This window comes from Eleutherodactylus coqui, chromosome 1, assembly GCF_035609145.1.
Source record: "Eleutherodactylus coqui strain aEleCoq1 chromosome 1, aEleCoq1.hap1, whole genome shotgun sequence".
NCBI lineage: Eukaryota > Metazoa > Chordata > Amphibia > Anura > Eleutherodactylidae > Eleutherodactylus > Eleutherodactylus coqui.
In genome coordinates this window covers 268,978,282-268,994,988 of record NC_089837.1, presented here as the reverse complement: position 1 = coordinate 268,994,988, position 16,707 = coordinate 268,978,282, and the positions used below count along the sequence as shown (strand labels likewise).

Below are 16,707 nucleotides of genomic sequence, written 5' to 3'. Positions count from 1 at the left end.
GAAGCGGCAATTCAGAAAATTTGGACAAAAAAAAAACAAAAAACAGGAAGACTGACCATGACAGCATGCGGTAATACACTATCATGTGCAGGAGAATATCGCTGCCCTACGTGACGCTAGGCTGGCTGGCTGGCTCCGCAGCGGTAAAACCGTACATGACTCATGTGAGGTTTTACGCACACGGTCGTGTGAGTCTGGCTTTAACCCCTTCCCGCTCCAGGACGTACCGGTACGTCCTGGGAGCCTGGTACTTCCCGCAACAGGACGTACCGGTACGTCATCGGGATAGCGCGACATCATGACCGACCTCGCGCTATCCTGCAGCGGGAGCTGGCTGTCAGTCAAAGCCGGCGTCCCGCTGCAACAGCAGGGGTGCATCGGAGATGCGCCCCCTGCTGTTAACCCCTTCCCTGCCGCGATCTAAGTAGATCGCGGCAGGGAAAGAGTTCACAGAGGAAGAGCGCTCCCTCTGTGTCTCCTCTGGCGTCCTGTATTGCCTATGCCTGTGATCGCTGTATAAGCGATAAGGCATGGCAGAGCTACTGCTCTGCCATGCCTTATCACAGCGATCATAGGCACAGTGCTGCGAGTCCCTCAGAGGGACTCAAATTGTGTTTAAAAAAAAAAAAAAAAAGTAAAAAAAAGAAAAATGTAAATAAAAAATGTAAAAAAAAACAACCTTTTTCATGCTTTTTCTAATATTAGCATAAAAAAGGTAAAAATTAAAACCCCACATATTGGGTATTGACGCGTCCGTAACGACGTGTACAAAAAGTTGAACACGCTTTTTATTCTGTACGACAAAAAGCGTAAAAAAAGGCTAAAAAACAGAGGCAAAATGCTAATTTTTAGCATTTTGCCTCATAAAAAATGCAATAAAAGTGATCAAAAAAGTCATACATTCCCAAAAATGGTACCAATAAAAACTACAGCTTGTCTCGCAAAAAGTAAGCCCTTATAGAGCTCCGTACATAGAAAAATAAAAAAGTTACAGGACTTTGAATGCAGCTATAGAGGGAAAAAAAAAGATTTACAAAAAAAAGGCTTTTTATTGCAAAAAAAGTGTAAAAACCTAAAAAAAATCTAAGAATTTTGGTATCATTGTAACCGTACCGACCCGCAGAAAAAATTTAGTGTCATTTATGCTGCATGATTAACGCTGTACAAAAAAAATCTGTCAGAATTGATGCGTTTTCTCTCCCTGCTATCAGAAAAAAAAATAAATAAAAGTTCTACGATATAGTCTATGTACCCAAAAGTATCACCGATAAAAACTACAACTTGCCACACAAAAAACAACCCCTTATACGGCCGTGTCGACTGAAAAATAAAAAAGTTATGGCTTTTAAACAATGGAGATGGGAAAAATACCAAAAATCGCTTGGTCCTCAATGCCAAAATAGGCCATGTCATTAAGGGGTTAAGGGAGTTAAAGGGCTCATGCACTTTTGCTCTTTATTTTTCTGCTGCACTAGTACTACATTTGAACTTTGCCTTATTTTATTTCTGAACTGAGGGAAGATGAGACTAATGGATAATCTGTTTTGTGCAATTTATTTTTAAAAGTTATATCTCTAAGGCTCAGCAATACGGCCTTGATTATTTGTAATATGTGCAATTCTCAATTTTAATCTCTATTTTCTAAGTCCCGGCACTTAGCTCCGTCCCCATTCCGTCCCTCCCATTGCAAATAGTGGCGAGGGACGGGGAAGGGGCGGGAGCTCAGTTCCTGCTCCTGGCTCTTCCATCCTCCCCCCCCCCCCCCCCTGCAGACAAGGACACCGTATATCGGCTTGGCGTGAAAACCGAGCTGATATACGGTCCTCTAAATAAGCCCTTAGGCAGACTAAAATAATACCAATAGACAGTTCGTTCAAGTATTTTCTTAATATATACTTACTTCACTTGGGCGTATTTGGCTTATAGATTGAAATCTTGAACACAAAATTGTTTCAAAAATTAAATAAAATTAAAAAAAGGATAAAATAATATATAAGATATAATAAAAGGCCTACTGAAATAGCAGTGATCACAATCAGTGACTGTTGGTAAGCCACTATGATGCTGCTGTTAAGACATGGCACACAAGGCAGCTCACAGGTGAAAATCCACAGTGAATCTGCAGTTGCAAAACCACAACAAATACTGTGTTTTTGTTTTGTTTTTTTTTTGTTGCAAATTTCCCTGTGGAAATCCTGTTGACTTTTTATCCTTTTATAAGGCAGGGGTCACACAGGGCGGATTTGCCGCGGTTCTGCCGCAGCAGATCCGCCCGCGGCCGCTAATCTCGGGATTAGCCAGCCATGTGGACGAGGTTTCCCCGAAACCTCGTCCACACGGGACGGCTAATCCGCTGCGGTAAATCCGGATGAAACCGCGGCTGCGGCCGCCGCAGCCGCGGTTTCAAAAGAAGCAGCATGTCTGTTTACATTTGGATTTTTGTTTATTTATGTTACGGCCGCGCTCTCCTCTATGGGAGAGCCGGCCGCGACGGAAAAGCATGCGGCCGAGCCGCTTCAAAGCCGCCGCAGCTTAAACCGCGGCGGTTCTCCCGGCGGAAATCTCGCGTTTTTTGCTGCGGCCAAACCGCGAGATTTCCGACGAAAATCCGCCCCGTGTGAACCCAGCCTAAAGGGTGAAATCTGCAGTAAAAATACACAAAAAAAATTGACGCGCTGCAGATTTAAAATCTGTATCACGGGTCAACTCTGGTGCACATTTTGTGCAGATTTCTTCAGCCGTGCATGGAAAATATTTGTTTAAATCTTATCCACTTCACTGCTACTGTAAATACTTTAGATTTTCTATGCGTAAATTGTCACTTAACCTCATGTGGCCATACCCTTACTGGTGCTATAATAAGTACCAGTAATATGGCAGCACAATTGGATATGATACTCATAATGTGCTGCTAATATTGCAGTGGAGTGAGATAAGTGTATGACCATTTCATTTATTTATATTACTGTCTGGTATGTTTACTTTTTAAATCCAAAGGAAAAATATGACGCTGGCTGTGTATCAGGGAACTCTGCTGGCACTATATAGGGCATTCTTCACAGTGATTGACAAGTTGCTGTGTATGCTGATACTCAGCTGCCAGCTGTCAATCACTGGTTTTTTTTGGGGGGGTTTTTTTCGTGCTATTTTACTTAATAGGAGAACGGACCTGTCCTCTTACTATTCCATCCTTACCATAGGTATGGGATAATGACAGATCTGCTTTACGCCACTTTCATGCAGCTGTTTTTTGGTCAGTATTTTGCATCAGTATTTGCAAGCCCAAAGCAGGAGTGGAACATAAACAGAAAAAGTATAATGGAAACAATTGCACCTCTCTCGAGTTTTGGACCCATTTCTGGTTTTGGCGTTCAAATACTGATGCAAAATACTGCCATGTGAAAGTGACCTTAAAGGGCTTTTTCGGGACTACTCGTAAAGGTCCTTTTGCACTGGACAGGTGTTGGACGCTTAAGCATCTGGCAGTTGTTCCAGCAATTATCGCTCCTGTGCTTTCACAGCCAGAGATTGCCTCCAGCTGCCCCCTTCCATTCACATAGATGAACAATTGCCTGTTTACATAGGCTGATCGTTGTTTTGATTTTTTTTTTTATGCCTGCCTAAACTGAAAGACAAATAATAAGCGCACGAATTATCGTCGTCGTTTAGCCACTGGACAGAGTTTACACTGAACATTCAATTATTGCCCAGATTTGCATGATCCAGTGATAATCTGAAAAATAGTCATTGCATGTAAAAGGTCCCTAAAGTATTGTCCACTTTGTCTCAGCTTAGGTGGGGCTCAGACACCTGGAACCCTCACTGATAAGGGACAACGCATTGCGGCAAGCACTTTGTAGCGCTACAAGGTCGCATGTGGTGCTACAAAGTCACAGCGATATCACATGGACCAGCGAAGCGATATCGCTGCGATTTTCTTGCAGCGATGCCGTGTCACCCGTGTGAACAAGGCCTTATTTGGGGGTAAAAAGCTAAAACAACAATATTTTTTTTTGTGGATTTTTAAAATTAGAATATGTACACTAAAATAAAGTACAAGAATGAGTTCCTCATTTTGTTTTGGATGTTGTGATATATCATTTGCATAGTTTTGGATTACATGGCGCCGGCGGTGGGTCATTTTTCTTTTTTTATGTATACATTTTCATTTTATTTTAATTATTTTTGTAACTATTTTTTCTTTTAACATCTATGCCCCCCCATGTCATTATATAAGACCTCTGTGGGTTATTTACTATTTATTTTTTTTTCCACACTTTTCCATTGTAGCTGGGGCATCCATAGGAGCCCCAGTTACAGGAAAAAGCATCCCCCTTTACTGACAACAGTCACTAGCAGAGCTAATTGGGGTCTGTTAAACCTTGTAACTCCGTGCCAGGGGGCACCTGGCTATCACATGATCTCCAAGTCGAATAGCATAATTAACAATTCCTCTTTCTTTCTGCACTACATAACCCTTAATGCGCGGTATGTAGCCTGGAAAGGAGAAGGCAGAAGTGGTTAAAAACTGCTTCCACCTTCTCCTCCTGGCTCTTGGTTGTGTCTACCAGCTGAGGGCCTGACCTGCTCCTGCTAGATTGCAGTTGCAGGATTTAGGGCCTCTTTCACATGGGGTCGACCGCAATATTGCTGCATTTTTGTGTCGCTACAAAGTCGCGCGACTTTGTAGTGATCTTTTGCCGGGATTTTCCGGGATGGGGGTGGAGGGAGGGCTTGAAATGTAAGCCCTAGCTGCATAAAGAAACAACAACAAATAAACAAATCCATCACATAGAAGCTGCTGTCAACTCTACCACACGTCTTCTCTGCAGGTCCCCGACACTTGTCTTCAGGTGACGATTTGAAAAACCCCGCCTCCAGGAAATGCTGCCTTTGATTGGTTCTCGAGCGCAACGGCTCAGCTAATCAGAGCCAACGCTTCCTGGATTGGAGGTTTAAAAACCACACCTCCAGGAAGTGCGGACAGAAGACTTCAAACAAGTGTCGGGTAGCAGTGAGGAGAAGTGCAGCGAAGCTGACAACGCCTATTAGGTGATGTACTAGTAATTATTAGGAAATTATAGTACCAGTGTTTCTTGTAGTGCAATGCGCCACACAGCTCTGCTACATACACATCACACACACAGCTGTGGTACCTGGACGTGTGACAGACACACACAGCTCTGCTACATGACATGCGCGTCAGACACAGCTTTGGTACATGACATGCGCCTGACAGACATGAAATGTGCATGGTACAAACACAGCTCTGCTACATTATATGCATGTGACAGACACAGCTGTGCCACAGTACAGGCAAATGTTACAAACTCAGCTGTACTACATGACATGTGCCTCACAGACACATCTTTGGTACATGACACGCATCTGACAGACATGACATGCGCATGGTACAAACACAGGTCTGCTACATTATATGCGTGTGACAGACACAGCTGTGCCACAGTACATGCGCATGTTACAAACTCAGCTCTGCTGCATGACATGCGCGTCATAGACACAGCTTTGGTACATGACATGTGCCTGACAGGCATGACATGGGCATGATACAAACGCAGCTCTGCTACATTATATGCTCGACAAACACAGCTGTGCTACATGACATGCTCATGTTACAAACTTAGCTCTGCTGAATGACATGCGCATGACAGACATAGCAGTGCCAAAGTACATGTGCATGTTACAAACTCAGCTTTGCTACATGACATACATCCATGCTGACTATACTCATTACGCGCACAGCAGATTAGACAAACAACCACTTACAGCTCTACTGACTGCACACAGCTCCTGGATACAGTGAGGAGCCCCTGGTCATGTGATTCCTGACTCCACCCACACAGGTGATCACATGACTGTGACATCATTACAGGTCCTGGTAGTTTCTATTTGCTTATCAAATATACTGTACCACCAAACTCCAGAATGGCTCCTCCCGCAGGAGTGGCGTCACCAAAGGTTCTCCAACCCACCAGATCTCTGTGGTGGCGGTAGGTCCGTGTCTCCTGTCAGGACCACTGACATATTAACGGCTTAGTTATATTCTCTGTGTGTTAGGGGTGGAGCTGTGACGTTGCCAGGGGCGGAGCTGTGACATTGCCAGGGGGCGGAGCTGTGACGTTGCCAGGGAGAGAGCATGAGATTTCACTTGCATACTTACATACTAACTAACGGTGGTCATTAGTGGTTTGATGCAGGGGTTTAAAAAAAAACCGCATAGTACTTACCCGAATCCCCGCGCTCCGGTGACTTCTTACTTACCTTGCGAAGATGGCCGCCGGGATCTTCACCCACGGTGGACCGCAGGTCTTCTCCCATGGTGCACCGTGGGCTCTGTGCGTTCCATTGCCGATTCCAGCCTCCTGATTGGCTGGAATCGGCACATGTGACGGGGCGGAGCTACGAGGAGCAGCTCTCCAGCACGAGCGGCCCCATTCAGAAGGGAGAAGACCGGACTGCGCAAGCGCGTCTAATCGGGAGATTAGACGCTGAAATTAGACGGCACTATGGAGACGGGGACGCTAGCAACGGAGCAGGTAAGTGAATAACTTCTGTATGGCTCATAATTAATGCACGATGTATATTACAAAGTGCATTAATATGGCCATACAGAAGTGTATACCCCCACTTGCTTTCGCGGGACAACCCCTTTAAAGGGTTAAGAGACCCAGCAATGCAGCTAAACGTTATGGATGAGTCATGAGAAGTTGCACAGAAGCCAAGCACCATAACCCAGGATTATGTCAATGTACCTCTCAACATATCCTGGCTTTACAGACGTCCAGTCTGTCTGCACTAGTGAGCCTTGGCCTCTCTAGCTTTGTTGCGATTGCTTCATGAGCAGCACATGATATTCACTGCCTAGTTGGCCTATCTGCTCAGTCACCCTCCCCCCCCCTCCCCCAGAATACAGTCGTCACTCGGCTGCGTTGAGCATTTGCATCTCAGCATCCTCAGCAGCCAATATGATTAGGATACCAAATTTATATTGTTTTTTTCATACATTGCACTACGTTAAAAAAAAAAAAAGTTATGGAAGTCAGAACATGGCAACAAAGGTTTTTTTGTTACATTTTTCAATCGAGGAGCTGTATTTTTTGGTACATATGACTTTTTTGATTTTGTTTTAGTTTTTTTCATTTTTTCTTCTTGGAGACAGGGTGACCAAAAAGGCACGTTTTTGGCATTACATATATTTTTATAATGGCATTTACCTTGCGGGATAAATAATGAGACATTTTAAAAAACTGGGCCATAAAAGACCGTGCAATCTCAATTTTTAAATTAACTTTTTTAAACAATGACTGTGAAAAGATTTTTTTTTCCACATTTTTTTATATTTTTAAAATATACTTAGAGTTTAAAAAAGAAAAATATTAAGTCCTCATGGAGGACTTGAATTGGTGATCGTCTGATCGCATGTACTATATACTGCAATACATCAGTAGTCCTGCTATACAGGCAAGGCTTACCTGGCTGAGTTTCATAGGCAATATAATGCACTGCTATTCTGAAGTATAACACTGTATTATAAGAACCATCAAGGATAGAGATATTAAACCCCCTTAGTGGAACAAAAATAAAAAGTTCGTTTTTAAAAAAAAGTTAAAAAATCTAAGAGAAATAAAAAAAATTCAAACTACACCATTACCCCCTTCAGGGTGCAATCAGACGAACGTTTTTTTTTTTTCACGCGTGTATAGGCGCGCGTGAAAAAAAATCGCACATCACATGTAGAAAAAATTGCGTGACGCACATTTTCAATTACAATATCAAATATGTGCAAACGTACTGTACAAATTTTTGCTCAGATATATATTTCCATCTGTTTACTTTACTTTATTCTGGATGTACATTGGAAAAACTTCAGTGTTTTTTTTTTTAACCATCTAGGAGTCGTACAAACGTAACATTTGGAGGAACACTTTGTTTTCCTACATTAATATAGTTGCGTATGGGCTGCAGGTATATCTGCGACCATAGAGTACAATGGGCTCTATGTCACGAATATCCACGGTAAAATAGAACACACACACACGTGATATCTTCAGGCTCTCGGCTATAATTGGTAGCCAGGAGCTGGGAGATTTTAAATTTCCCAGGGAATCCTTGACTTTTGCGCATGCGTCCACCATTTTGCTGACTGTCACATGCGCTGAAGCCAGGTAAGGTCCACTGCCAAAGATCGCATTGGGGGACAAATCCAGGGACCTTAATTGTGTAATGTCATATTCCCTCATGGATATGATCCGTAAGGGGAGGTGAAACTTGAACTATTTTTAAGGGGTTTTTTTTTTGTTTTTTTTGGTGTTTTTTACACTTTTTTTTTAACTCTACATGATCATAACGGTGATTATGTGACCGGGCTAAATATGCTTGTGTGAGTAAGCCCAGATCACTTTCAGCTTTTGACCCAACAACAGAAGTCATCCTCTCCAGGCTCCTCTCCTGTTCTCTCTCCCTGGCTTTTATCAGTCACCTTACAACAATGTTCAAGCTATCTCTTTCTTGTGGTGTCTTTCCTTCCTCCTTCAAACGTGCTGTCATATCCCCATTGCTTAAGAAACTGTCTCTTGACTCTTCCTGCGCTGCCAATGAGCAACCTGTCTTTAATCTCCAGTTCATCTCCAAACTCCTGGAATGTATGGTCTACTCTCACCTACTAAGCCATCTCTCATAAAACTCTGTTCTTGATCTTCGAGTCTGGCTTTCACTCTCTACATTCCACAGAAACCGCTATTACTAAAGTATCAAATGATCTCCTGACAGCTAAAGTGTATAGCAACCATTTTCTACTGATTCTTCTGGATGTTTTTGCAACGTTTGACACTGTAGATCACCAACTCCTCCTGAATATGCTCTGCACTACTGGCCTTAAAGGGGTTGTCCCGCGCCGAAACGTTTCTTTTTTTTTTTTTCAAACCCCCCCACCCCCCCACCCCCCGTTCGGCGCGAGACAACCCCGATGCAGGGGTTAAAAAAGAACACCGCACAGCGCTTACCTGAATCCCCGCGCTCCGGTGACTTCTTACTTACCTGCTGAAGATGGCCGCCGGGATATTCTCTCTCGGTGGACCGCAGGGCTTCTGTGCGGTCCATTGCCGATTCCAGCCTCCTGATTGGCTGGAATCGGCACGTGACGGGGCGGGGCTACACGGAGTCGGCATCCTGCACGAGCGGCCCCATTGAGAAAAGAAGAAGACCCGGACTGCGCAAGCGCGTCTAATTTTGCCATTAGACGCCGAAAATTAGACGGGCTCCATGGAAACGAGGACGCTAGCAACGGAGCAGGTAAGTGAAAAACTTCTTATAACTTCTGGATGGCTCATAATTAATGCACAATGTACATTACAAAGTGCATTAATATGGCCATACAGAAGTGTATAGACCCACTTGCTGCCGCGGGACAACCCCTTTAAGAATATTGTGCTCTGTCTTCCTCTGACCACTCATTCAGTGTCTCATTTGCCGACTCTACTGTTCCTTTTCACAATGCTATTTGGATTCCTCAGGTTTCGGTCCTTGGCCCTGCTTTCTATCTACACGGCCCTCATTAGACAAACTATTAGTAGATTTGGGTTTTACTACAATCTCTATGCTGACAACACTAAGTTATGTACTTCTTCCTGTGATTTCACACCTTCACTACTGCAAAATGCCATTGATTGTCTGCTGTCTCTAATGCTTTGTCATCTCTATGTAAAACCTAACCTCTGAAAAACTGAACTTGTGTTTTCGTCATCCACTCACCGACCTAAACTTGATATCTCCATCTCAGTCTCTGACTCCTTCGCAGCACTCCCACTGTCTTGAGGTTCTATTTGATTCTCTTCTTTCACTCACCATGTTCAGTCACTTGCTCACTCACATCACCTGGACCTGAAAAACCTCTCATGAATCCGCCCTTTCACTGTAGAGACATAAAAAACTCTTACTGTCACTCTCATCCAGTCTCTACTTGATTACTGCAACTTGCCACTGATTGGGCTTCCCCTCTCTAAAATCTCCCCTCTCCAATCCATCCTGAATGCAACAACCAGACCTCTTAAGCTGCGGCACTGATGCCTCCATCTTGTGCCAGTCACTAAATTCATTCTACATTTGACAAGCAGCCAGTGCAAACTCCTCACTCCCATCCATCAGGTCCTCCACAGTGCCTCACTACCCTATATCTTCTCTTTCACCTCTGTCTACCATCCTACCTGTTCTCTCCATTTTGCTAATGACAGACTAAATTCCTCTCTAATCTGGACTTTTAAGATTTTTCCCAAGCCGCACCAGTTCTCTGCAATGCGCTGCCCCCAGAAAATCAGGTCATAAAAACACATTTCACAAAGGTCTATCGTATTGCCTAATCTAAACTCTTTCCCATCTACCCTGCTTTTACATTTCCCTTGGAAACTTAACCCACTTTCCACTGCATCCCCACACACCCCGCTGCACCTTTTATCATCTTTTTCACAAACATGGCTGGTGATTCACTCGCAGAGCTTTATGTATGTACATATATGTGTATATACTGTTCACAATACTAATTTTTAAACGGTTTCCAAATAAAGACCAGGCTTGAAGAGGTTTTCTGCCCACATTTCAACTGATAATCTATCCTCTTGATAGGTCATCAGTAGTTGATGGACAGCGTTCCCAAGCGGCAGACTCCCATCTATCAGCTGATAGTAAGGCTCACTATCCAGTTTATGAGGTTGGACGTTGTCATTGGCAGTCTGCACAGGAAGTGGGAGCCCCGGTTCACTCCTGTGAAATCAATTTGAACGCCACACTGATTTTCTGTCCTGGTCAGGACTGTATGTGACGCCTTAACCAGGAGAGCAACATGAAGTAGAAGAGCAGCGCACAGCTCTTATTGATTTCAAGGGGAGTGAAGCCAGCGCTCCCATTTCCTGTTCTGACTACTCATAAGAATGACCAGAGGATAGGTCATAAGTTGAAAAGTGGGGAGAATACCCCTTTAAGGATGCATAAGTGGGGTGTAAATCTATCTCTAATTGCAGCTCCTTTTGTATGTATAGTTTCTTTTACATATTCAGACGTCATAGGTCAAAATAAATGTTATGCTGTCCAATTTAAAATGTTCTAGTGATCATTAAAGGTGACGGGCTCTGCCCCCCACCAATGACATGTCTCAGGGACAGGTCAGAAAATTATGATAGTTGTACAGGGTGGAGCGCGGTAATTTGCTAATTTGGGAGTGAAATAAAAAAATAATGAACTTGTAAAAACTTTATTTTATATTTTATTTACAATGAACAGTAGTGGAATTTACAAATTATTTGGTTTTAAATATTGTATCTGGCAAATGTTGACCTTCGCTACGAACATCGAACGAGTTAGAGCAGCAGTATTGCAATCTCCGAAACGCTCTGCTCGGAAGCAAGCACTTGCTCTTGGCATTTCAAGACGTTCTCTCCACCGGATTCTTCATAGTGAACTGAATTTTCACCCGTATAAAATGTGCGTGGTCCAACAATTGTCAGCACGGGATTATGTTACACGACGAACATCTGTATTGCAACCGTCCCAACACCCTGGAAGACCTAAGGAACAATATTGACGCTGAGATTGCCAGAATACCAGTCGACATGCTTGAAAGAGTGCATGAGAACTTCAGAAAACGTATGCAGCAGTGTGTGGATAGCGAAGGTCAACATTTGCCAGATACAATATTTAAAACCAAATAATTTGTAAATTCCACTACTGTTCAATGTAAATAAAATATAAAATAAAGTTTTTACAAGTTCATTATTTTTTTATTTCACTCCCAAATTAGCAAATTACCGCGCTCCACCCTGTACCTTCCCCTTCAATTCAACAGTAGTTTATGCATTACGCCATTTTCAAAAAAAGGTATTGTGAAAATCGTCTTATGGTATGGACCTTCATGCACTAATATTGCATTCATAACGGTGTTAAAACAAAGTGTGCATACAGGTAAAGGGCTGTATAAATAATTGTTAAAGGGGTGATCCGACTTAAATTTTTTACATGATTTTGCGTCTACCCCTACCCCCCCATGTCCAAAACTATTTAAAAGCAACATACTGTGGTACTGGAGCACTAAAACAGCGCTCCGGCACCATGGCATCTTATAAGTGACACAACCGGTTCATCTAGCCTTGTTGACGTCCTATTAACCTATTTTGTGGGCTCATGATGTAGAAGTCCCAGCAGGTTTATGGAACATCGCTGATGACGTTCCTGTCAGGCCTCCTACTCGTTGCGGCAGTCACGTGGGTAAACAACTACATGACTGCTACAAACTACCAAAGGACGGAAATGGCAGCAAGGTATTTGTTTTTAATAAGTATGTTATCTCCTCTCCCCACTGCCATCAATGTTATTACACTACATTGAAAAACCTCTTTAATAGATGATTTTTTTTGTTGCTGCTTTCTTAGTGTATTCTTATGCTTCCATGTACAGGTTTAACCTATGAGGAAGTACTTTGCTTCATACCACCTCCACTAGACTCTGATGAAATGGAATCTTGAAAAAAACTGTTCAAAAGGTATTTGCTGCTGTGAAGATGATGGACATCTATTTCAGCTACCATCTAATATATAAAGTGCCTATCAGTTTGTGGGTCTGAGTGATTTGCATATATACATCTCTATTCATTTTTTTCTTTACTGGGAAGAGTTCTATGGAATCAAACTACTGCTGCATGTGCCCCCAATTGCCTCACTTACACAAGTATAGTACAACAGCCTCCGTAGAAAGGTCTGTATCACAATGTTGTGGAAGGAACAGTTACGTTTTGAAACTTCTTTTACGTCTTAACAATTCTGGTTTATGTGCTGGAAGAAAATGCAAATGGACCTTATATGGGATTACTTGTCTATGCGAAAGATTGCTGAATTAATGGATGGTGGTGTAACTATTTCTCATCCCACATAATAAACTTTACTATGTGGAAGTGTGTGTGTAATAAATATAAATATATTATAAATTTTTTACACATTTATATATTGTACTTAATCTCCAGAAATAATCCCTTCGGGAAAGAGACTCATTTGTAGAAGAGATTCAACAATTGAAACCAATACTGCAACATGTTTCTTGTCTAGAAGCATCTATTCTGTTTTACACCTGTCTGTGCAAATCCATACATGACCTAGCATGTCATTAAAGAGGTGGTCCGAGTAAGGAAAATCGCTGTCAACAGGTCCCCCATGCATTAAAGTACAAATAACCAGTGAGTCACTTCTCTTCACTTCCCTGTTCATCCTCCGCTGCCAACTCCCTGTGATATCACTTAGCAGACTGAGACAGTCTCCGTCAGTTAAAGGGGTTGTCTCGCGAAAGCAAGTGGGGTTAAACACTTCTGTATGGCCATATTAATGCACTTTGTAATATACATCGTGCATTAAATATGAGCCATACAGAAGTTATTCACTTACCTTCCCTGCGCTGGCGTCCCCGTCTCCATGGCTCCGTCTAACTTCAGCGTCTAATCGCGTAGAAGGGGGCGGGGCCAGAACGCCGCTGCTGCCGGACAGACCCGAAGGCAGAAGACCCTTCTGCTCAAGCGCGTCTAATCGAGACAACCCCTTTAATGACATCGCTCATTGACAGGTTTATGGGGCAGGTTTATGGGACATAACAGTTGCATGTAAACAGACAGAGGAGAACGGAACCACTGACTGAGGACAAATGGGGAAGTGGGGAGATGTGAGTAACTGCTGATTTGTTTTAATGCATGGGGGGACCCATTGACAGGGGTTTCCCTTAACTCGGACAACCCTTTTAATTTAGTAAATATGATGGTCCACTGTGTAATTGAAAGTCCAAATTGATGTTAAACAAAAATGCCAAGAAAGAGGTTTCTCTGTGTCTTCATAAATCAATCAGTGCCCTGCTTATTTATTGCACAGCTGAGCTATAGCATTTATTAAGATAAAATCATCAATGACGTAAAGGGAAACGGTCATGTCCTTTATGCTGCTCTCACTTAGGGCAGCACAAAGTAGTGAAAGACGTTGATTTCAGTGGTCTGTCACTTAAGGGTTAAGGTCAGTGATTTTTAAAAACTTAGATTGTTCCTGCAGTGCCTGTCGAGGGTGAAGTCCACTTTATTCAGGAGGTTTTGTTAGACCTGGCCACCCTCCGTGTTTTGCAGCTTTCTCCATATGCAGTACAATAGAAAATTGTCAATTAGGGTGGATGAGCAGCATATCATGAATAAACTGGACTTGTCTCTGCTGGGAGCTGCAGCAACATCCTGTAAGTTCTTAAGTGCAGTGTTTTTTTAATGCATTTTTTAGCTTTCAAAACATATGTTCCAGTATAAAGTATGGTTTTATGACAAAGGACTGCAAGGCGGTAGAATAGTGGATATTTACATACATACACTCAATTGTACTGTTTATATAATGTGGTGATTTGCAGAAACTGTTGTGTATTTACTCCAATAAATATTTTTCTGCCAGGTTTATTATGCTGTGAAACAAATAACAAATTTTATGTTGACTGTGTTAGATTTTTTTTTTCTGATTTATTTTTCTCATGAGAAAAATAGTTTTGTGTAACTAATGATGAAGCTATATTTTGTAAATAACAATGAAGCTACAGTTTTTAATGTCCGTTTAGGATAGCAGGATCAGAGCATTTAAATATTTTTGCAAAATAAATGTAACTAATAATGATGAAGCTAGCTTTTACAAAGGACAGTTTTTCTGTAGCATTTCCTCTTCCACCTAAACACCTGTAAATGTATCTCACTGATGAATTCAACCTAATTTAATGACCTTAAGGGTGCATCCCCATGTTACAGATAGCAGAAGATCGAGCAGTTATTGGCAGTCGCATCCAAACAGAGTTTTAGCCGCAAGTGCTACCTGTAATGTGGAAACGCACCCTAACTGTATGTTGCTTTTTAGACTGATTCTCTGCTGTGAGGCTGGGCACAAATCCAGAAATAATTCACATGTATTCTAAACTGTGGGTATGTTACTGCTGTATTACATTTTATTACTGCAACACCCAGACTCCCATAGATATACTAAACAGAACAAATTCTGGAGGACTCCCAGAGGTCCATGTCTTACAACTAACTGTACGAGGCCACCTCCATTCTCTATTGACCCTAAGGCGGTGGCCATCAGTCAATAATGTATTCACTGGGTCCTTAAGGCACAAAATAGACTGGTCTCTAAGGGGTTAAAACAGACTTGAAAATTACCCTGTGTATTGAAGCCTAAAAATTTGGTTGTGACTACTCCTAAAAGGACATCAGGGCTGGGGTGGGGCAACTTGGCAATTTTTCCAGAGTCATCATCTGAGGCACTGACTGAGCTTGCCATTGCGCAAGTGTACAGATAGGTTGTGGCATCCTCCCTGAGCAGTGGCATAGTAATTGGAGGGCTCATAAGCTATTGGGCCTAAGGGCCTCCCTCACCACTGTTATGGGAATAATATATTCCAGATGAATTCACTGTCTGCTTCAAATTGGTTATAATGAGAAGTAGCATGCATGCAATGTAACTGAGTGACTCCATGTCGGTCAATCATCAGTATGCTTCTGATTTATGCAAAGCAATATGACAGCCTTTTACTAACAAACGTTACATCACAATATAGGAGTATACAAAAAGCTATTGTGCTGATATAGGATTGGTTAATACAATAATGTGGTAATTCACATGTTAGTAAAGTATCAAAAGTGAAAGAATGTACAGAAGTATAGTGTTATCTGTAAATGAGCAGCTTCTCCTACAAGAATGCAGAACTGCTCCGTGATAAACATTTGTAGGAGGTAGATACAACATGCTGCTTGCACATACCAGTGTATAATATTGAGCGTGTTTAACACTAAGCTGCCAGCTACTTACTAAGAGGGTAGATACACACACACACGTTTGCCTAAGTTAATGTAAGAATTATTTTATTACGACAATAGTCCCTCCTTTTTGTTTCTTTTGAGCAGCCAGCAGAGCATCTAGCTAGGTACTTACAAATGCCCTAATGACATAAGCCCAAATTCCTACACAACTTCATCGGATTCCCCAACTGACACACCCCTAGCACTCACAAAGAAAAAGTATCAAAGGAAGGCACTGCAAGAAGAGAGGGTTGATCGAAAGCGGATTCAGCTTCAGAGTCAGTAGTCAAAGCATCATAATACAAAACAGGGACAGATTTGTCAATATTCTTTGAAATAAATCCTTGAAGGCACGGAATAATTCAGCCAATAATATCAATAGCCGTAAGAATAGTCACTAAAGTTCTAGCAAATGATGAAATCTGGTGGCTCCATCTGCCGAAAGAATCAGTCCACCAGTCATTAAAGGGGTCGGAGATGCCAGAATTTGCTGCTAGCTCTTTAAAAGGCTAGTTAGACCCTGCAGAGCCTTGGTTATGGAACCATAGTTGTGCAAAAGATAACAGGAATTGAACAACCTAGGAGAAAAGCATATGTTCATCATGGTAGGGAGACTCTCTTGCAATGAGACATGTGTATACAATTGGATTTGTCCTTCCATGTGAACATCTGTAGTGGTGGTCAGGAACACTTGTTATGGACTGTCAAGTCTGGGTTCTAGAGCTTTGCAGATGTGTCTTTTAGTAACCACCCAGCCTCCTTGTTTCACAGAATCAGGGACGCAAACAAACGAGAATATACATTAATTAGGTGTTTTGTGAGAGCAATGTCAGTTTGTCAAGTTGCCC

General features: G+C 42.3%; 1 protein-coding gene across 1 annotated transcript in view; it reads left to right on the top strand.

The window, feature by feature from the left end:
- The window catches only part of LOC136581831 (mitogen-activated protein kinase 14-like), a 96,720-nt gene extending 82,249 nt beyond the window's left edge, over window positions 1-14,471 (top strand). The window contains exon 6 of the mRNA XM_066582500.1: window positions 12,463-14,471. Coding sequence (XP_066438597.1) covers window positions 12,463-12,530 — 68 coding nt within the window. The 3' untranslated portion in view covers window positions 12,531-14,471. The remainder of the gene's footprint in view (window positions 1-12,462) is intronic.
- The last annotated feature ends 2,236 nt before the right edge of the window (window positions 14,472-16,707 follow it).